Source organism: Physcomitrium patens, chromosome 9, assembly GCF_059467195.1.
Source record: "Physcomitrium patens ecotype Gransden chromosome 9, ASM5946719v1, whole genome shotgun sequence".
NCBI classification, from domain to species: Eukaryota; Viridiplantae; Streptophyta; class Bryopsida; order Funariales; family Funariaceae; genus Physcomitrium; species Physcomitrium patens.
The window spans coordinates 17349393-17373403 of NC_143418.1; the positions used below are offsets into that span (position 1 = coordinate 17349393).

Sequence of the window (24011 nt, forward strand, 5' to 3'; positions counted from 1 at the left end):
CATTTTGATTTTGTTCTTTTAATTTACATATAATTCACAAAACAAGTTACATACATATAAGTTTTTGTTACATGCATGTTCAATGTGTTGTAATATTATTTAGAAAGAGGTGCTTAAAACAGATCTTGATATTACAAACTTGCATTAAAGTTCCAAAAATGAGTACAAAAACAGTAAATGTATTCAACTAACATTCTGAAATTTATACACTTTGCACATTTGTGTTGTGTGCAAATACAAAACTAACTGATAACTGTTGTAAAGTGTAATATTTGTTTGTAAACCACTCAAGGGTCAAACAGAATATATTTTTCAGGTTCAGTCATTCAAATATAATAATAATAATAATAATAATCCAATATTTGTAACTGCAAACCTTGTGGAAGGGTCCTATTAGCTAATATCTCCCCTTGTATAATATTCACATTTACATTTTTGTACAATAAAATCAATATAATTAAAAATATTATTTTCTGGTATATCAGATGGTTTTTTCTTAATACAAACAAATAAATCTAATGATAACAATTGTATTGAAATTATTTATTCTCAACACTAATGTGGCATCTCAGTTTGTGATATTGAATAAATAATTTAATTTATAAGCATTCAATATTTAATGTTTAAATAAAATTTGGATTAACATATTATATATGTATGTATGTCACACTTTGTATGTTCTAAAGAAAAAATTCAGAAGCCTCCCAATCAATAGATTAGTGGATATAAATAGCATTTTAACAAAAAAAATTGAACCCTAAATGTGTACCACACACACTATACATTCGTAGTGAATATAAACATATGATTCAATACTATAAAGACATACAAAAAATTGAAATTTATAGAAAATTTTAATCCAATTTTAGATGGATAAAATACAAATTTAATCACTTATTATTAAATAGATAAAAATATAGCATCATCAAAAAAAACTTGATGAAATTACTATAAATTTAGGAGGAATGATAAAACTATCAATTTTTTTTCTTAAAGAAACCCATTCTATCTTAAGCATCATTACACCCTTGGAGCCTCCATCTCTATTTCCAACCATTTTCCATTCTCAGCTCTCACTAAAGATGGCAACAAGAGGCTGGGAACATTGAGAATAGGGACGATGGTTGGGAACATGGGAATAGCAAGGAATGGGGTATGTGGGTTAATTTAGTAAAATTTTAATAATTTAATAAAATTTAGGCTGCTTTATCATTTTTCTTTGTATACATATAAATATATTAATATATAAATGAAATTAAATTTAAAATTATATAATATAAAATAAATCTACAATAAGATATGAAGTTTAATTATTAATTTTTTAATATAAAAAATTTATTGGATTTTAAAATATATGCATGTATTAAATTCTTTTTTATGAAGTTGAATAAAAAAATATAAATAACATAAACAAAAAACTAAAAACTGATTAATTTTATAAGACTTAATTTATTAATTTATTATTTTTTAATAAAAAATAAAATAAAAATAATAAATTATATTTTATAATTTAATTGAATATCATAACATCAAAAAGCATATATAAGAAAATTAAAATTTTGAAATAAAAAAATTAAAAACAAATTTAAAATAATTTTTGTATTTTGAATTTATATAAAATAATATTGTAGTCTATACATTTAAACATGTATGTATGTCTATATATATATATATATATATATATAAAGGTTATTTTTAATATTTTAAAATATTTTTTCGATGAATTTTTAAATATGATAATATAAAAAAATAAAATTTATGGTAATTATTACAATAAAACAAAATATATATAGATATATTGTAGTTATTTTTTAATATATCTACCATCATGTTTTGTCCTAAATATATATTGTAGAATATTTTATTTCAATTAATCAATATAAAAAATAAATTAAATATTAAATATTGAATATTAAAATTAGAATTAAAAAATTTAAAAATTATATATAAATATGTATATAATTCTATATTTATTAATGACGTGTAAAATTTCTTATATAAATATAAGCATATGCTTATTTATAAATGTGCTTATGTTTAGCTATAATATATGATTTTTTAAATCTAATATATAAATATAACTATCAAACATGAAAAATTAATTACTATTTGATTTATTTATTTATTTTCATTCATTTTATAGAATGGAATAATAATAATTATATTTTGATTTATTTAATTCTTGAAGATATTTTTTAAAAATTAAATATATAATTTTTTTATTTTAATTTTAAGTAACTAAATTTTGATTTTAATAAATAAAAAGATAGTATTTATATTGAAATAGATTTTTAGAAAACATAAATTTAATAAAATTCTAAAAAAAATTCAATCTTATACTACTTAAAGAAAGAAATTACACAAATTAAAGAAAGATATAAGATAGAAACTAAAATGATTGTTGCCAAATTAAAAATGACTATAGATTCTTGAACTAAAACATGAATATAAAAAATATATTATTAAAAATAGAGAAAACCTTACTCTTACCTCAATACATACTATCTAACTAAAGAGCTATATGGCAATACGTTATGGGTCATCCAACAAGTGTCCAATTTATAAAATAATTTTCTAACTTGCAATGCAAGTTTCTAATATTTTAATAACATGGCGAACTTGAAAAGTAAGTGGTTAACATGTGCGGCATATAGCCAAAGTTTTCAACCTACTAATCATCTATAAGCACTAAAGAAATTAAATTACATCTACAAAGCTTATAAAAGGCTTCCCTACAACATGTTATGAAATGTACTTATGTCTACTTACTTCTATGTAATTCTTCTTATCTTTATAAGTGCCAATATGTCCATAATATTATTCTTTCTTCTAAAGAAAATGTAGAATAGATATTAGTTTGTTTTCGTAAGATATTGGTAAAATAGACTAATAGCCCACACAATAGTCAGTTCAGGAGGACAGATGATTGATTTAGTTATAAAAAGCGGTTACTTACAGGATTACGGTTAGAATCTAGAAATCAGGAGTAATTATATAAGAATTGTAGAAGTTTGTTGGAGTACCAGACTGTGATAGTCATGAGCCGAGGTAAGCTTGGTGCTACTTCTTTATTTCTTTGTTTTTTTTTCTTTGTTATTGAAAAGTAATGGATAGTTTCTGAATACCGAGAAGTGAGTCTGTGGAATAAATCAAAGATTGATTTATGAGTTATTGATTATGTAATTGGAGCACTCAGTGATTGAATTATATGAGGAGTTATTAGAAGATTATGATTGTTGTTTATTGAGAGTTGTGTATGTTTTGGACAAAAGAGGTTTGTGATTACAGAAATTCTGTGAATTCAGATTGGTTTGAATGTAGTCTATTATTTCTGGTGTTGGATGGAAATTATGTGTTTTGAACGGTCTTTTGAGAGTGCAAGGTTGCACACTGTTGTTATTAGTTGATGAATGAGTATTGTTATTGAGAGAAAGCATTGTAGTATTTCTTAGTGTTTTAGTGGTTCGAAAAACAGTTAATTGTGTGATTCTAACAAGCAAAACTCATGCACTTAGTCTTTCCCTGTCTTTGCATTCTCCTATACATGTTTATTTTGAAAGAAATTGTAGAATAAGTAAAACGACAACCACATTTTGGTACTGCTACCGAGGATAGATAATAGCATTGAGTGTTAGGAATTAACTAGCGGTTTAATTAGATGGGAGATAGGAAGCAAATTCAATAGAATATAATGAAAGAGTATGGTTATTAAGAATGAGAACTTAACAGTAAAGAGAATACAACAATTGAAATAAAGAATAGAGAGATCGCAAGCAAGAAATTTGTTGTATAACAAGCAAGAAATTTGTTGCGTAACAAGCAAGAACGGAAGTTAAAAAGGAATCATTGACAAAGTTGGATTAAACCATGGTTGGATGCCTGTCGGCATATCCGAGTCTATCCAAAAGCTAATCGACATCAAATATTTCAAAAGTATGTACCATTAGAGAAATTGCCATGAACCCTCGCAGAAAATTTGGTCAATAGACCAATGTTTTTCTTGAGGCCATTAACTGCGAGTGGGAGAATCACATAAGAATTAGGTACTCCATTGGATATGTTTCCAATAACAGAAGTTTTCAATTTCGACAAAACTGGTTCAATAGAATGGCATAAATTACGAATCAATAAGGACCAATTCAGTGTATTTCAAAATCTATCGTTTTCACCCCCAATTCAATTGACTAACTTAGTAAGGGACAATAATAACAAATTGACGAAACTTGAAAATTCAGAACAATCAATTGGAGAAGACGCCAGTTGTTTTGACAAAAGATTAAGTAGAACATTGTTCTCTTCAATGGCGATGGGTGGTCCAGTGGTTCCAATAGCAATACAAATGGGTGACGTGAGCGATTGCACAATGAGTGTGGCTCCATTACCTACTTTTAGGGATTTTCTAGGTGCGGATCCCGATCAATATTTGTCTTAGTTTCTTACAGCAGGTGTAGCCAATAATCGAAGAACTGAAGATATTTGGTTACAATGGTTGCTAGCAACCTTAAAGGACACGGCGTTTGAATGGTACAATCGTCAACCAGTGGGTCAATTTTTCAATTGGGAAGCATTAAAGAATGCATTTTTAATCCATTTTTGCTCAATTGGTTTTGAAGATCGACTTCGAGAAAGATTAATGATTAGCAAAATGGATCTAGGAGAAGCAGTGGAATCATACTATGGTCATGTGGCAGATATACTCTGCAAGTGGCTAAATCATCAAATGCCTGAGGCTTTTGTATTGTCCATATTAATCAACAGATTGCATCTACCCGAACTAAAAATGTTTGTAAAAGAAGCTCAACAAAATATGGTAATTGCATCTCTTAATAGAGCCAAGGTTTGGGAGGAATGCCATTATGATTAATTCTTAACTTTGGGTACCACGACGATTCTAATTCAAGGCAGCTATCAAAATCCGACTTGGAACTGATCAGTGGGTAGTTATCTATGGATGTTAAAAACAGTGGCCAATTCTAGTCCCAATATTCAGGGGCAAGTTAATGTCACCCCATTGCAAGCTATACCATCAAATGTGACAATAGCGTATGCTCCATATTTCTCGTATCAACAATAAGCGTTAACTACGATAGAGTTACCATTAATACCAGCCCCAAAAGATTCTAATGAAATCTTGTTATTGAACTTGACAAAGAAAATGGAAGAAATGGCCATTAATATGGCCAAGGATAAAGAGAAGAAGCATAAGCCTACAAATACTAGAACCAATATATGGTGCAGTAATTGTAAGGGCCATGGTCATTTGGTAACAAAATGCCCTTCACCTTTACAAATGATGGGTCAATGTATATTTTGTAGAGGAAAGCACTTAACAGCTAATTGTTAGAATTGGCAAAGGCAAAAATAATTCAGTAATCAGACCATGATCCTATCGACTCAATGGGACGTCAATCAATTTCAAATGAGAAATACGTATAAATGGAATGGAAATTGATCTAATCGACAAAATCAAGCATTCAATAACTTTCAAAGTTCCAATTTTAATCAGAGGTCTGCATCAAACCCCCAGACCTACGGTAAGGAGCAGCAGAGGTATCCGCAATATGCTCCATTGGCGTCATCAAACCAAGTACCCTCCGTACCAACGGGACAACTAGGATCATTTTCTAATCCTACATGGAACAAGTCTAGTAGGTATATACTAGTGGTGACACTCACTATGCCTGTTGGGGGTGCAAGAAGACCACTTCGTTGTTTTCATTGCAGACAAATTAGTCATTATGCTAGTGAATGTTCCAATCCCAGAGCCAATGATGATTATGTGCCAGTGTGTGGGAATTGCAAGCAATCGAGGCATACTTATCAGCAATGTAATACTCCGTTCAATTTCAATAATCGAGATCCACAGATCCAAAACCAAGGAAAAATGGAGGACATAAATCAAGATCTTCAAGATTCTCCAATAAATCGGGTGGAATGTGTCCAAGCCATTCTTACCAGGAGTCAGTAAAAGGAGAAAGGACCAATTCAACATTTGGGTGAGCTTGATGCGAAGGACCAATTTGATCCAATTACGGGGACATCCAATCAAAGTCTTGTTATGGACCTCCTACCTAGTATGAGACTTGACTCGGTTGGGCAACCCAATGAGGTCTCGCTTATGAAGGCTTTGGTTCTGTTTCAAGCTGTTCCGTTCTCTATGCAGTTTTGGAAAATGCCCTATCCATTGAAAGATCCTCTTGGGGGCACGAATTCCAAAGAAGCTCTGGCTACTATTCCAATTCCAAGTCTAGGACAGAAGAATATCTTACATCTCGAAGTTAAACTCAATCCAATGAAAAGAAAGAAGGCATTAGAAATTACCTTAAATATGGAATCCTATGATATTTTGAAGGATTTGGATACTATTTGACCTTCAATTTCTATGAAGTGACTTCTAGCGGTCGCATCAGAGTGTTGTTCTACATTGAATTCATCGTTAACATAGCATAGGCAACGCAATAAAGATGTTTGTGAGGTCAGTTTGAACCATGATCCAAGTGCATCAACCATCGATGTTTCGATTGACGGTGTTATGACCTCGGGTGTTTAAGTGGATGGTAATTCCAGCGTCAATTTAATAAATACTGATACAATGGATGCTTTAGATTTGGCACACTTAGTATCCACAACATTGGTATTAAAGATGGCAGATCATAGCCGAGTTAAACCAATGGGTATTTTACGGAGTGTTCAAACTATAATTACCGGTATTACGTATAAAATCGACAACATCGACTTTTGGTTACAACGTTTGACTTTAGCGTATCCAATTTTATTGAGATGATCTTGACTTTATCAAACGAAGGCCAAGAACGATTGAGATATGGATACTTTGATAATAGGCAAGGGTGGAGACAAAATGGTATTACAAATGTATCTAGTATACTATCACCGGGAGTCTCAATTGCCAGCATCTGAATTGACATCGGACGATGAGCTTAGCTTTGATGATGATGCAGTAGCACCAATTACGGAGGCATCTATGGAAGCACCCCAACACCTTGGAGTGGTATACCAATATGGCGGTCCGAGGGAGTACTTGATATACTCGTTGGATTCAAAAATCTCTACTAAAGTTAGTATTGATTAGATGATCAAGTATGATGTGCACCATGTGAGTGCCCTGGACGCAAGATTCAGTACTTTGCACATGTTGGACTTACCGACTGATTTGAAACCCGCACGGAAGTTGAAACAGAATATCGCCGCTACACCTTTATGTCAAACTATCAATTTGGCGACCACAGCAGAGCCTCGGACAATTAAGATCTATGAAGGTATTAAAGAACAGGAGTTGACCTGTTGGACATAATTTTTTTTTGCATCATAAATCAGCTTTTTCTTGGACTTATGATGATCTAAAAGATATCTTCGTTGAAGTTTGTGAGCATCATATCATTTTAGATGAGAATGCTAAACTAGTACGGCAGAGGCACCATCGCTTTAATCCTAAATATTTCCTCATGGTGAAGGAGGAATTGGACAAGCTTCTTGTGGTTGATTTTATTTACTCGGTACCAAATAGTGAGTGGATTTTTTCGATCGTGATGGTGCCGAAAAAGAACACAAAAATCCGAATTTGTCAGGATTTTTGAAAACTTAATGCAGCCACCAAGAAAGATTACTTCCCATTACCTTTCACAGATAGTATATTGGATGCCGTATGCAATGGGTGCTCACAAGGCTTTAATGGCAAGATATTAGTGGCCCACTATATTTTCTGATACACACCAATTTGTTTGTCGTTGTGATCCATGTCAACGAATTGATCGATCCACGGGCACTTCAGCCATGCCATTAGTACCAATCTTGGCAAATGCACTGTTTGAAAAATGGAGTATTGATTTTGTCGGTTCCATCGCACCAACATCAAAACTTGGCCAGAAGCGGTATATTTTAGTCGCCATGGACTATATAACAAAATGGACAGAGGCTATTGCTACTCGCCATGATAATGCTAGTACGGTGGCTATTTTTCTTTACGAGAATATTATAACTCGATTTGGGTGTTCGAAAGAATTGGTTAGTGATTGCGGCACCCATTTCATAAATGCTACCATAGCTGCCTTGACGAACACATATGAGATTAAGGATCAAAAAACTACTCCATATCATCCTCGTGCAAATGGGCAAATAGAAAAGATCAATGGAATTTTGTACAAGGTCTTGAGTAAGACAATTTCGGGGGCAGGTACCAATTGGAAGATCAAATTCTTTTCGACTTTGTAGGCGTATTGTACCGCATATAAAGTAACTACCAATACTACTCCATTCCAACTAGTTTATGAATAAGAAGTAATTTTTCTTATTGAATTGGAGGTTCAAAGTTTATGGATTACCTTGGATGAACGTCTCAGCGACAACGAGTCGTTATACTCTCGATTGGCAAAATTGGAGGAATTGGATGAAATATGGGCTACAGTTCTTTTCAACATAGAAGCAACTCAAAAATGGAGGAAGAGTTACTATAATAGTAAACTGCGTCCGAAGATTTTTATGCCCAATGATTTGGTATTACTGTATGATAGTCGGTTTAAGCATTTTTTGGGTAAATTTCAAGTTCGCTAGCATGGACCATATTGGGTGATTGAAGGTTTTTCCAATGGATCTGTTCAATTGGAGGATTTTATGGGCCATCGATTCAATACCTGCATTAATGGAAATCAATTACGGTTATTTAATACATAAAAACCGAGACGAGTTTTCATTGTTTTTGGAGAGAAACATGCAGTATGGATAACATGTTGTCATTATTACCAAGTAGTAAAAGAATAGGAGTGGAGCACCAATTAAAGTCATTTTGTGGTATTATTTTGGGTTGGTTGGAGTGCTATTTTCTTGTGTTTTTTGTGTATTCAATTGCGAGGATGCTGCACAGATAGAAGTGGGGCTATGTAGAATAGATATTAGTTTATTTTTGTAAGATATTGGTAAAATAGACTAATAGTCCACAGAATAGTCAATTCAGGAGGATGGATGATTGATTTAGTTATTAAAAGTGGTTAGTTACAAGATTACGGTTAGAATCTAGAAATCAGGAGTAATTATATAAGAATTGTAGAAGTTTGTTGGAGTACCAGACTGTGATAGTCATGAGCCGAGGTAAGCTTGGTGCTACTTCTTTATTTCTTTGTTTTTTTTCTTTGTTATTGAAAAGTAATGGATAGTTTCTGAATACCAAGAAGTGAGTCTGTGGAATAAATCAAAGATTGATTTATGAGTTATTGATTATGTAATTGGAGCACTGAGTGATTGAATTATATGAGGAGTTATTAGAAGATTATGATTGTTGTTTATTGAGAGCTGTGTATGTTTTGGACAAAAGAGGTTTGTGATTACAGAAATTTTGTGAATTCAGATTGGTTTGAGTGAAGTCTATTATTTCTGATGTTGGATGGAAATTATGTATTTTGAGCAGTCTTTTGAGAGTGCAAGGTTGCACACTATTGTTATTAGTTGATGAAGGAGTATTGTTATTGGGAGAAAGCATCGTAGTATTTCTTAGTATTTTAGTGGTTCGAAAAACAGTTAATTGTGTGATCCTAACAAGCAAAACTCATGCACTTAGTCTTTCCCTGTGTTTGAATTCTCCTATACATGTTTATTTTGAAAGAAATTATAGAATAAGTAAAACGACAACCACGGACAAGTTCCATAAGAAATGATAACTATATGTTGAAGAAGTCTAAAATGCAACAAATTGTATTTTCTACATACTTTGATTTTTTTTTTTTTTAAGATATTTATTTATTTCTCTCAACCATCAATAGTGTTCTATATTGTTTCCAAAATGGAATAGAGATTGTTTTTTATAATAGTCATGTGTATTGATCTTTTATTATTCTTCATCTTCATTTAATTGTGAATTTATTATCATGTGTAGCTTTAATAAATGATTTGTAAAAAATTTGTAATAGAATTATTAACTTTTAAGAAGTCAAAATTATCAAATTATAGTTGATAAACATAATTAATATAAAAAATTAATTATTAAATATAAGAATGTATTATTTTATTATGAATAAACTTTATCAATAACAAAAGATTTATTGAATTATCTTAATGGTAGTTGATGATTCATTTAAATTTTGTTCTAATTTGATGATCCATCAATTTTTTTTATTCATTAGTTTAAAGATATAAGGTTCATATTAATTTTTTTATCTACCTTCTATATTTTGAAAACAATTCTCTAATATTTAGATACAAATTGGATCTCTCTATCTAATATAACATCTTTTTGTAGTATACAATAGTAATAGATGTTGCAGAAACAAAATGTAGAACTGATGTGTCTTCACTTGTGATAGTTTTTGTACATGGTACAAAATATGTAATCTTAATAAAGAAATCTAGATTCAAAAATATAGAATCATAAGAGCTTAAAATTAAAAGATCTGTATTTAAATCCATAGAAATAAATGATCATAGTCGTTATAATATATGTACATTACATCATTGTAAAAAGTCTTTAATTGCATTCTATATTTAATTCTAGTTAAAAAATTGTGTTGAAATTCAAGAGTACGTACTTGTGTTTTTTTTTTAAAAAAAAATATCAGCATCATTTGAAAAAATATATATATTCTAAAATTTAAACTTAAAAGTGAGATAAGATTTAACAAAATTATTTTTAATATCATGCACAAAAACATTTGTAGACATACTTGATTGAACTTAATCAAGAAATATTGAATTAATAATCAATATTAATTTTATTACTTAAAGATGAAATTATTCCAACTTCAAAATATATATATATATATATATATATATTAATGAATAATTACATATTTTGTTCTAGTACAAGATTTTAAATATATATATATATATATATATATATATTAAAAAAATCTTAATAAATTATATTGAATAAAAAACTTAATAAATACATATTTTAATGGACTTGATAACAATTTAAAGTACATAGTAATCTAAAATACTTCTAATTTTTGTAATTAATATAAATAATCACTAAATTTGAAGCACCTTCTAAATAATGGCAATATATTTGAAATAAGTATAAAATTGCAAGAATTTATTTATTATGGATTTTTTAATTACTCCCAGATATTAATTTTTTTTAAAATAAAAAATTCTAAGGTAAATTTTTTTATTTATTTCTATTTGAAATAATATTACATAAAAAATAATGTCTATTTTTTTTAAAAAAAAGTGTTTTGAAAAAAATAAATATAATATAAAAATGGATTATAGTAAAAATTGTCTTTAAAGATTTAAATAAAGCTTAAGCTTCTTTATTCTACTTAAGTTTGTCTTTACAAATCAAATATATAAATAAAGCTATAACTTGAGAAAGAATTTATCAATGATAAGAACTTAATGAAGGTAAATAAATAAGTGAGACTTTTTTCAAAGAAAGACGACAAAATAGAAATAAAAGAGTATGTATATTCAAAAGAAACTAGAATGGTTATTGCCAAAAGACAATAACAATGATTGATCCTTGAAAATAGAGTAGAAGCAAGAAAGAAGTTGGCAAGAGTGAAGAAGGCTTTATACTTGCTTCTATATATACTATTTACATAAGAATTATGTAACAATGTTTTATTGGATCTTCAACACATATCAAATTTGCAAGACACATGTTTTTAACTTATAAGACAAGTTTCCTATATATGCGCCATATTCTTAGCCAGAAGCTATCAATATATGTGATACGAGGCTAATTTGTTGGTCAAATTTTTAATCTATTAATCACCTATAAACATGTATACAAGTGAAAATGCATATATAAAGCTTATATGAAGCTTTTCTATAAAACATTATCAAATTAATTTATTTTTACTTAATTTTGTCTATCTATATTATCTATATAATTATAAGTATATTTGTAAGAAAACCTTGTTAAAATCCAATAATAATTAACAAATCTCACAAAATATTAGGCATCTCTTATTTTATTGGAATCTTAAAATCTATGATAGTTTGAATTTTTTTAGGATATATCATAAAACCATTATTTGAAATGATATATCCTAAGAAGTCAACTTGAATAGAATAAAATACACACTTTTCTATCTTGGTGCATAGTCTTACATTTCTAAGTTTTTGTAATACACACCAAATATGAAGTTCATACTATTTTGCCTTCTTAGAGTAAATTGAAATATTGTCTAGATAACAAACAACAAAATCATCTAGAAACTCTCAAAAAAAATCATTTATTAGATGCTGAAATATAGTTGGTATATTTGAAAATCCAAAAGACATGATATAATATTTAAAATACCTATAACTCATTTAAAATATTATCTTACATTCATATCTTTTTTTAATATGTATAAGATAGTATGCTCTTTGTAGCTCTATTTTTGTATAAATCTTTGCTTGATTTTATTGATTAAAAAAGTCTTAATATTAAATATATAAGATACTTATTCTTGATGTTAATCCTATTAAATCATTGATAATCTACTTATATCTCTAATAATAAGTTTTTTTTTCAATAATAATTTGATAATCCATGTACTATCTTTAAATGCTGCTAGAAATCATTTTATTACAAAAAATAGATGTAATATAAATATAAATAAATAAATAAATAAAATATTTCTTTTGCAATATAAATAAAAGTTTTTGCATCTACAAAAAAGAATTTAGTTGTATTAGACATATAACTTTCGATTTAATTAAAAAAATATCTTAGTTATGCTATGGAAAAATTTGAAATTATAAAAAATCCAATTTATCTTAAAGTTACTTTTCTCTTACCAATATGAACCTAAAATGAATAATTTAGAAAAAAATTTAATAATATTAAATATTACTTAGCTATTATTACCATTTATTGCTACATTTTAAAGAATAGTTTTAAAAATAACATGTATAGAGGAAAAAAGACTATCATCTATGACTTCTATATGCATGGATATAATTTTTTTAACAACGACATAATATGTATTTAAACAAAGTCTTTATTTTTTTTTAAATTAAGATTCTTGAATCTAACAATGTAAATGCTTTGAGATTTTAAGTCTTAAGCAAACATCTATTATAAAAAAAATTAAAAAAATTAATAAAAAAATAAGAACTACACTAAATATTGTATAAGATTCCATTTTCACAATTTCTATTGTAATTGGACAAATTTGATTTTAAACATATTTTCTTTATTGATAACTATTTTTTTATTTTTTTTTGTTTTTTTTGTAATAGCATTATTTCTTTAAAGAATATTGAGCAATATATTTAGGTTCTCTATAATATAAGCAAAATCTTTATTAATAATATTGAATCTTTTCTTGTTTGGTTAGAAGTTAAAATATATTTCATTAATTTGTTGTATTAATATTTTGTAATAATGAATTATTTCAATGAATTAGCTTTTAACATTATTAATATAAAAAAAATTATATTATCTTTTAATCCATATCAAAATTGGTTGGTAAGTCTTTTATCATTTCAATCAACATTGCAAGCAAGATTTTTAAATTTGGCAACATATCTTGTAGCTAATTGTAATCCTTGTTGTAAACATATAAATTTTGTTTTTAGTATTTGTTTTTAATTAATTTTTCCAAATATAATTATAAAAATTTCTTAGGATAAATTTAAATCAAATAAGTGTCAAAAATTCTTTTCAATTAAAGATAAAAATTAAGAGATAATCCTTCCAAATAGAAATATACTTATAAATCTAATTTAAGTAATTTTATTAAAATAGTGAAAATGATGCAATCTTAAATAGAGCTAAATTATTTGTATAAATTTTTAAAATTTTGACCTTATTCCAATAAACTTCTCTAGCATATTAAACTTTATTTGCTTCAAAATTATAGTAGCAAGACTTTTTGATTCACTTATAAAATTTATTTTCTTACTTTTCTTGGTTGTATAATTTCTTATTGTAGACATCAGACTTTATTGTTGATTTTTTGTATAAATATAGAAATATTAATTTTATTGTTGATAGTAGTAATCCATAAAACTTAGGTTCTAAGAGTATTAATAAGCTTATGAAGATTTATAATAGCTGCAAATTTATTTTCACTACTAGCAAGTACATCATCCATAATTTATTTTTCTTTTATATTTATAATAGACAACTTTAATAAATCTACAAGTCAAATTAAATGAAGGTAATCCACAATCTATAATATTAAATCAAAACTTCTACAAAAAAAGATAACCTACTCTTTTTAAAGAAAGAATTATTACAAGAAAAATAAAAATATTTATTAAAAGATGATAGTTTGCAATCTTTAAAATACAATAAGAAGTGAGATAATTCATTTATTTCTAAAAAAACAAAAATTAAAAATTAAAATTTTTGTCAAACTCTCAAAGACATGAGTTATAAAAAATCTCTAAAAAAATATTAAATTTTTAAGAACTTTACAAAATCAAGATTACATTATGAGATTTTAGATTTTATAAAATTAAATAATTAAAAAAAATATGAATATTTTAGCATTACTTTAGCAATATTATAGAATTTTATTTTTAAAATTAGAAATATGAATCTACTTATTTTAAATGTTTTTATTGATATAAAGTTAATTGAGTTGTCAAATTAAAGTTAATTAAAATTTAATTAGGTTAAAGACTCAAAATTTAGATTTTAAGGATTATTGAAGGCTTCTACAATTTTGAGCAATTTGCTTATTGATTTCAAATTATTTTTTGTGAAATAGTAGTAAAATTAGTTTGCAATATTTTCACAAATTTTAAAGACAAATTAATATTGAAATAAGGAGCCATTTTTCTAAGTAGATTAATATTAAAATTAAAAAAGAAGACAATTGACATCCAAGCAAATTATGAGCTTTTTATTCTAATCAGGTTATCATGTTTTTTATTAGTTGCAAGTTACACATTTATCTTCTACAACCAAGTTCTTGATGCATTCTCAAATAAGACAACATATAATATAACATGGTTGACAAGAATAAAGAAGACCTCATTCTTACATCAACATATATTATCTAACTTAAGAGCTATATGGCAATGTTCTATGAATCATTTAACACATGTCTAATTTACAAAAGAAGTGTCTAACTTGCAACACAAGTTTCTAACATATGTGCCACATATCCAACTTGAATAACAAGTCAATATCTACAGCACATCGCCAACTTGTATAATAAGTTGCGAATATTTGCAACACATGGCTAACTTATTAGCCAAATTTTTAACCTACTAATCACCTATAAATATTTAAAAAGCTAAATCTTCATCTAGAAAGCTTCTCCACAATATATTATCAAATATACATAATTTTACTTAATTCTATATAATTACTCTTATCTTTACTAATATTGTTATGTCTATGACAATACAATGTCAAAATATATAAACTTACTTTGATAAAAGATTTGATATACATTGATATATATATATATACATATACAAAGACATGTATACATATATAATTTTAAGAAATTTATGATATTTCATATTCATTAGTTTATGAGATGTAAAATATTTGTAATTAGTGGTTTTTTATTGAAATTTTAAAATATTATAGCTTCACCAACATATTAAAATTTTTATTAAATTTAATCATATTCAATATCATTTGGACATAAGTAATTAGACACATTCTATTATAATAAACAAGTATGACAATGACTTTGCATATTACAATTGGATTTCATTTAATGCAAATATCAATTAGACTAATTAAAAAGACGGATTCTATTGAAATATCTTTAATTTGGTAAATAATAACACAATTCTAAAGTATAAAATTCTTGTAATCACAAAAATATGTATCAATATTGTAGTGTTGCAATGACTTAATCAAATTGAAAATAATAAATAATAAAAGAAAAAATATCACTATATTTAGCTAACAAGATTTTTTTGTATAAACTTTATTAACATGGATTAAATAGATACAGAAGGGAAAAAAAATGTATTATTGAAATTTTAAAATGCATTGGTAGTAATGCATCTATTTCTTCTTTGTATTATTTGGCCAGTTGTAGAAGATATGTGTAGGAAAAAAACTAATAATTTTTTTAATAGTAACACAATAATCATTTGATGATATATTTAATAAAAAAATGATTTTTTTCTCGATTAAAATATCTCATTTTATTTTATTTTATTAAAAATCCATTTATTACATTCTAATGCAAGTGATAATTTTAAAAAATGTTGTATTTATTGTAACCATTATACAAGATACCATATCCTCCTCCTATTTAAAAACAAAAACCCCCTATTTGCAGTATCTATCATGACACAATGTAAAAAATATTACACAATTGTCAAAGATAATTTAAACAGCACTGAAATTTGATGCAAAATAGAGCAACCAAGCAAGACCAGGAGATAATTTGATGGATGGATGGATGAAGGGAGGATGAATGATTCCGCGTTGAGTAAGGGCAGGGGTGAGTCAGCAATACCACTCCAGCTCAGCAATCAGATATGGTGACCTGGATTCATAGGCAGCTAGGCACCAACATATACATGGTAGCTGGGCGGTACATAGGTAGGAAGGCAGGTAGCTAGTTTGATAGGTAGGAAAGTAGGCGGGATAACGGATGGGAGAAGGAAGGGAGGCTTTTGGATGAATGATAAACGAGTCGTTGGATGAAGTATTCCACCATCCATATTTATGGCTGGATTCCATTTATTATTTAATGAAAGTTTGATAGATGCGGTTGTTTATTTACATACAACATTAACGTAAATGAATAAATTTACATCTATGGTGTGCACATTATGCAATACTTGGAAATGTTTATTATTTTGTAACAAAAGGATTTATCCATTGTTTATTTTTGCATTTCATTTTATATTTGACAAATAAAATATTATATAAAACAAAACATACAAGCATTTATGCTTAAATACCATGTCAAATCATCTAGAAGATATTTTTTTTATTGGTTGAAACAATTTATGTAATTTTTGCATTAAGAAGTACAAATAATATTTGTAGTAATAATAAAAGAAATATTCTCTAATAATAATAATATATTTAAGTTATAAATAATACATAATGGATTCTGACATGAAAAATAAACTAACAAAAGTTGTAACTAAGTAACACAAGATATAAATATACATACATATATTTTTTCATTTTTTTATTGATGGAAATAAGTGGAACAAATAAATGGTTGAACAACTTGTCGTAAGAGATAAACCATTGGAAAACAATTCTAAGTACAAAAATGGAACCTTCTAGTTCACATTATTTCTCTATTCAATGGCATAAGTTTCTGCCACTCCAAAAAACTACTTCGTGAACAAGTCCACATACAAGATGAAAAATCGTGAAACATCGTCCTTAAAAGTCAATATATATAAGTAAAAAAGAGAAGCAGAGAAACTTTGGTTTTACGAGTGAAAGTGGAGCTGGGTCATTGAAAAATGAATAAATAAATAAATAGACAAATAAATTATGAAGATAAAGATGACAAAGGAGAAACTGTACTAAAATAAGAGCACCCCCTCAGTTTCTTCACCAGGCCAAGTGGGATGTGAAGCAAAGCACGTACTCTCTCGAAGTCTGAAGGCATACAATTCCAGTTGCAGCCTTCGGCTTCAGTTTGCTAGATTAGCACCTGCTTTTGTCCTTTTGGAGCTTCTGAATAGAACCATTTGTCTGCAAAAAAGCTGCACAAGGCATGGTGGGTGACACTTCTTGGAGAATCTTAAGAAACGACAAAGAAAAATGGGACTGAAAGGTGGAATGAATCCATGTCTTCAAAGGGAGCAGTGACAGGAAAAACGCAAGGAATGTCGAGTTTCTCCACACAGTTATCTCATCAGATATTGAATTGGTTGGATGAAGGAAAATACTGCAAAGCTTTACACTTTTTCAAACACGTTTTGTTGTGGTATTTACATCGCATCCCCACTCCCGAACCATGATGTGTTCAATCATTTTGTTTATTGCAGTTTCGGCATCATGCTGTGACACACATTCTTGTGTATTTTTTACAGTTTTTATGCTGTGATCATTCCAACCAAAATTCTTTGGCAATTAATATCCCCCACGTTGCTAGGAGAAATAGCGGTCAAATGCACGAAGAAGATCGAGGGACGAGTAGAGAGGTTCAGAATTCAACAAGTAATATTTGCAGGGACTTCTTAATATGTACAAACTCCACTGACTCAAGATCATTCGAACCAACAACAGTCGAAGTTAGCCACTACAACAACCAATTTCATCGAGTAGGGTGCCAATAGCAGGATAGTCACATTTCTTGAGTACTGAGTAACTATGGAGCATCAAAAGACAGGATTGAGCACACCACCAATTTGGTGGTCTTCAGACAAGCTGTAAGAAAGAGGTTTCGACCCCAAGACAGTCTCTAGCCAAGGAGGCCCCAAGGCAGTCTCAAGCCCCGCGAAAAAACCACTACTAGTAACCTAACGGAGGTAAATACGATAATAGGCTTAACATTTAGCGAAATGTACAGAACTGTATCACCTGGCTTTTTGGTAATTTCTGTCTGTAAATTGGTAAGCGTTTGCAGTGAGGACACAGGTTCTATGCCTAGTAATGAGTCCATGAAATGGTTGATTCATATGCCCCCAGCTCACGGATGCACTCGGTCTCTTCGGGGCTGACCCATCTTTGCTTTAGCATACTCAACCCGCATTCCTCCTCTGTCAACCGCGGGAAGATGCTTGCTATTTTGCAGCGCCGAAAGTGCTTGAGTGGAACATCGGATATCCTGCATTGATACAGCAGCGGTACGATGATTACTGGACTGCAAAGCGATATTGGGGTAGTGGTGCTACTGCCTAGTTTTTGTTTGTTTCCAAATGTAGCAGTAATTCAGATTCATGGAAAAGTTTCAAGAAACTAAAAGTGACTTCCGATGTTCTTACTTGAAATTCAACAAAAGCTACTGGTTGACCAGCTTTCATTTGATATTTCAGTTTTGAAAATCCAGGGTATCTGCGCAACAAACCCACAGTATTAGCATTAACAGTATACTTTAGAATAGGAGAGGGGGGAAATAAATAAATAAATAAATAAAAAGGACGAAAGAATGTGAGTACAAGACTAATTTCATCAATGTCCAAGACATGATATTATCCCTACTAATAGACCGGTTGACGGTCATAGTCTTCGACCTTGACCGCTTTTGACTGGTTCATTAAAAACTCAATTCATGTATGTACATATTCAAAAAGAAAATTTTGAGCACTGTTAAAGAAGAGAGGGGGGCCAGAAAGGAAGGGGGTATGTTGTGCCTTGCCTGGATAGTAGTTGCGATAGCTCCTCCTCAGTGCATGAAGGGCCCAGGTTTGCAATAAACAGGGTAGAGCATGGGGGATTGCTCCCAGGTGCTGGAGGAGGTAGGGGAACCATGCCCTGAAACCGTCGCAAATTGGTAAAATCACTTAACTTAGGACTCAAATAACAGTCAATATGAACTCGACATACTTAAACCCAACGTTGAGGGGCCGGATAAAGTGAGCAGAATGTGCTGAGATAACTTTACGATTAAATGTTCTCCACATGCACACATTGTGTCTGAGCATAAAATAGGCCTACCCTGACAACTCCTTAGTGTAAGATTTACAGAAAGAGAACAGAACTTCAAATTAATTTATAAATAAATAATAAATAATAAATAAATAAAAACATCTCTATATTCCTTCATTGCGGAACTAGGTTTATAAACCCTTAACAATGACAAGCAACCAGGATGCTACTCAAAACCATGTATCAAACAGTGTAAAGGGCAATGAAATTTAAATCTAGGAAAGATAAGGGCTTAAAAGCCACTCACCATCATGTGCCCTGATATACCTTCTTGGCCGTTGAATGGAGGAGCCATCATGCCACCGCTGCAACCCCTCAATCCACCATAAATTCATAAGGAACCAACTAAGACCTCACAAGCTACTAAAACGAATGAGAAAAGGGTAACTTGAGTTCCAAAATCTAAAGGCCTCAATATTTCCAAAGAGTGAACATGTAGCGACTCCTGTGATACTTCACAGGTCATACGTCATTGATATCAAAGTAGTAAAAGTCAACATTCGATCTTACATACTCATGGTAGTACTACTGATAGATCCAGCGGCTGTTCCAAGATTTATATAAGGAATAACGTAACAGCTTGCGACTAAGGACCTGGAACCTGCCACTCCTAAACCAGTACTACAAATCCTAAAAATTTGCGTCTCATGAACTTTGATTCAACAGAATTCTGCACTATAATGAAACCAATGTTGAAGTCATGAGGAAGATTGTGACTTAAAATGCACAAGCAACTGCCTCCGACCACACTGTAACACACCCTAAAATTCTGAAATGAGGAGAGGATGAAAGCTCATGTTCTCATCCAGAAGAACCTGGGCATCGCACTATGTTACTCACCCACTAATTAAGGCGTCAGTCCTGTGCCAATGGTTTGTGCTGACGACCCTGAGCAGCCAAAAGAGGTGCTACCAATTTAGACTACAAAAAACTTTCATAAACTTTCGAAGTTTCGAACGGATTGCCTACTTTTTTCAAGATTCTAACGGGTGCAAAAAATACCCAATTCATTACTTGTCAATCCTTGCACATCTGCATCCATGCGCAAGAATTCACAGATCACTCAAGATCACGCCAGACTTCTTCAATCTCAAAATTGAAAATGTTACAATATGCTGCTCATGCAGCAATCCTAACGACAGCTTGCTGACTAGAACTTATCCTCCGATCAACCACGCTCTCATAAAGTCAATAATCATGCTTATTACAAGGCTACCTCATCGAGATAGGTAAGTGCTGATTAGAGCAAAACAAAATCATTTTAATACTTCAGCTAGGCCCACTACTTCTCCTCAGGATGTAATGAAGAAATGCGAACTCCTGAAATGAGGACCGCCCCACCAACCAGCATCCAGACATATAAGAGCGGATTATGACCAAGCAAGACTTGAAATTACACTAGTGCAAGGAACAACCGTCAAACAAAAGAACTCTTTACCTTGACTATACAAACAGCAGTCAGCTGACATCGCGAGCTTGCTACAGTGGCTAGAACACACTTGAGTGCCTTAGCAACTATTGGGAGATAACTACAAGTGGAAGTAGGCTATGTGCGTGAAAAATGACCTCGGTGGAGGGGGGAATCCAGGCATGTCGTTGAATATGGAGGGATGCAGCCCAGGCATGTGCAAAGTGGCTCCAACCCCTGTGAGCGTGAATCCAAAAACCGTGCCACAAAAGCTCTCCGTGAGTGTCTTGACTGTGAGTAAAGTGCACTATGTAACTACAGGAGTAATGTCCGAACAAAGTGCACTAATAGTTTTCAAGAGGATAACTAATACAACACTCAAATTGGTTGTACGAACCCCACACTGTAGATCGATGAATTTCTCCAGTGTATAAAAACTCTACTTATGAAGCTTCACCGTGTTCAAGAATTTCAGTAATTGACAGAAGGCAAGTACTAGCCATCCAAAGAGAACCTTATGCCATACAACATACGACTGGCAAGAGACACTCCGCAAAAGTTATTAGCACAAACCATGGTCAAGTTGCTAAAAAGGAACTAGCATTGCAACGACTGGTCCATCTCTTCTAGCAATGACACGCTACCACTATTCTCAGTTTCCCTCATGATCGAATGAACATTCAAGCTCTGCTTGACATTAGCTAATGACCATGCAAAGCCAGTCAACATCAAGCCAAGATGCTGCAAACAGCCAACCCTCAAAGTCTTAACTTAACTGTTCTACATCAAACCAATCAGATCACAGTCCAGATGGGGAAGAAAGAGGGAACACAACTAGAAAAATTTCTGCCCCAAAAAGAAAACCGTACCTGGCTCAGCGAATGTCCCAACTACTCCAAGAGGCCCTCTTGTGCGCTTTTCAGCAACTGTAGCTCCATCCTCTGACCTTCCAGTAACCAATTCAACAATTCGTAAATAAGAACAACAATCAACTGAACGAAATATGTGAGTAAGCTAGCCTTGACTTTGTTCTTTAAAAAAGAAAAGCATCACATAAATACTGGCTGCGGAAGAAGGTGAGGTTGGAACCGCAAAATATCGGTTAACTATTATAACCTAAATTTTACATCCTGCAAACATAATCAAATAAAGTTGTACTAGACCATAGCAGTTTTACTTGCCATCTAAAATAAGAAAGTGGTTCAAAATGAACCTTAACCTTGAGGTTCAGCTTTAATTGTAATCTACCTTATTAAACCTACTTACCAGGATGCTCATAACTCCTCTTGGTACTTATATTAATTTGTGAAGAAAATCAAGACTAAGTGCTTGTGTCTCCATGTGAAGGTGCTACAATCAGACTCGGATCAATCATCCCATACGCAATGTAACACATCTCCTTCCATGAATAACCCTCAAAAGTAATAGTTAAGAACCTGAACGTGACCGCTTGGTGCGAGAGTTAGCGCGAGCGAGCTCAATATGCAGCACCGCTCCTGTCTGCGGGTCAAACTTGAGCCCCTGCGAGAGGACAACTGAGTCAGCAACGTTGTATACTTCATATCAACATGACTCAACCAACATAACTAACTAGATGCAAAGCGAATGAGACATGAAAAATAGATAGCAGAGGCTCTTCACAAGAAGCATGATGAGAAATGTTCCAGGTGCTATTACATTGAGTTCTTCCTTTGCTTTTAAAGCTGTTGCCTGGTCTGTGAAAACTGCAAATGCCACTATCTGCAAACGCAACGAATGTAAGAGAACCAGCTACACAACCCCAACACACGAGGATTGCCGACGGCGTGTATGCACGAAGATTGTAGCTCTGCAATTGAACATACTTACACGAAAACTTCCATTGATCTCTCAAAATTACCACATGGAATGCCCTGCACGTGTTGAAAAGACAACAACTCCAGCACATGTGCTATATGAATGAGCAGAGAAAGACCTGAAATCCACGTCCGGAGAATTTCAGTTGACAGGACTCATAACCCTCAAAGTTGCGAAAGAGGTTGTATATCTCCCGCTCCTTTATGTCATCAGGAAGACCTGACAAAAATAATGTCTTCACCTCTTCCTCGGCCATCCCTGCAAGAGAAAATGGAATAAAGATAAAAGTGAAAAACGAACTCCTTTAAAAACTGTAAGAAAAGCAGAAATATCAGCGAGCATAAAAATTCCTGATAGTTTTTATACAGGTTGTAAGATGTCAATTATTTTACAGACATTTAAACAAACAGCTTATCTTAAAAAGCAAACATCTGTTAGTTTAATGTAAGCAGGGCTGAACTATGGTCACTTCTGTCCAGAAAAGAAAATCCAGAAAATCCAGAAAAGCTCACGCATTTTTTAGATTTCGACCTACCGATGCCAAAAACCGAGCTTAAGTTTGCTATCCACGTGCACAGCGTATTTAAGACTTAGGGCTAGTTGGATACAAGATTAAGCCTGGAGGCAAGCGGAGATTTGGACTTCCCATACACGTGAGTTGTAGTCGCATCGTCAAAAACAGAATTGATCCAATTTTCGCGACATAAAAACTCTCTCAAATTGAACGGAAACCAGTGAACTACAAGGAATCTAGCCTGAACTGTAGTGCCCTGTTCAAGCAAACCTCCCTGATCTTTCAATTCATTTTCCAAGTTTTTATAACAGGAAACATACTTCTACCCCACCTAGCATACTCAATTCTTTCATCACGATTCGTTACGGACACTGTACTAGACACTCCTTCCTCCAAATCCAACTACAAAGCACATGACCTCATAAAATCCAGTGGACTCATGACGCAATCAAAAGTCGTCACAACGAGAAGATTCCAACATCAGCGACGCAAACGAAAGACTGTAGTAAAAACAAACCTCAGCGGATGAGCCACGGCTGTGATTGATGAACGACTCGTGACGATCACTCAGGCACTCATAAAGAGCAAGAGAAGGAAATTGGTGAAATGGAAGAGGATTACGTTGCGATCGGCGAGCTGAGGAACCCAAGGAAGCAAGCATGAAACCCTAATGGAGAAGATTCTAAGGGGAAAACTGCCATGTTTGGATGTGCTTCGGTGATTCTGCTGAGTGCCGGAGGCTTGAGCGACGACGAAGACGACGACGA

The 24011-nt window shown here is 31.3% G+C and overlaps 1 protein-coding gene across 2 annotated transcripts; it reads right to left on the reverse strand.

The window, feature by feature from the left end:
* Positions 1 to 18130: 18130 nt before the first annotated feature.
* Positions 18131 to 24011, reverse strand: LOC112287133 (cell wall integrity protein scw1). 2 transcript variants are annotated; one of them, XM_024529871.3, is made up of 11 exons: positions 23762 to 24011; positions 22849 to 22988; positions 22572 to 22634; positions 22331 to 22415; positions 21764 to 21835; positions 21053 to 21131; positions 20327 to 20374; positions 19734 to 19791; positions 19197 to 19312; positions 18823 to 18892; positions 18131 to 18665 (listed from the first exon to the last, which is right to left on the reverse strand). In XM_024529871.3, the coding sequence occupies exons 2-11, from the start codon at positions 22984 to 22986 to the stop codon at positions 18528 to 18530; spliced, it is 867 nt and encodes a 288-aa protein (XP_024385639.1). In that variant the 5' UTR covers positions 22987 to 22988; positions 23762 to 24011; the 3' UTR covers positions 18131 to 18527. The 2 variants fall into 2 exon arrangements, with proteins under 2 accessions (XP_024385639.1, XP_024385640.1); XM_024529872.3 differs by lacking the exon at positions 20327 to 20374.

Excerpts from the sequence above, each read along its gene's own strand:
- LOC112287133 (XM_024529871.3), bottom strand. The coding sequence starts at position 22,986 with ATGGCCGAGGAAGAGGTGAAGACATTATTTTTGTCAGGTCTTCCTGAT. Across the intron at positions 22,635-22,848 it reads TCTCCGGACGTGGATTTCAG|ATAGTGGCATTTGCAGTTTT; the intron begins GTCTTTCTCTGC and ends TTGCGTTTGCAG. Across the intron at positions 22,416-22,571 it reads AAGCAAAGGAAGAACTCAAT|GGGCTCAAGTTTGACCCGCA; the intron begins GTAATAGCACCT and ends GTCCTCTCGCAG.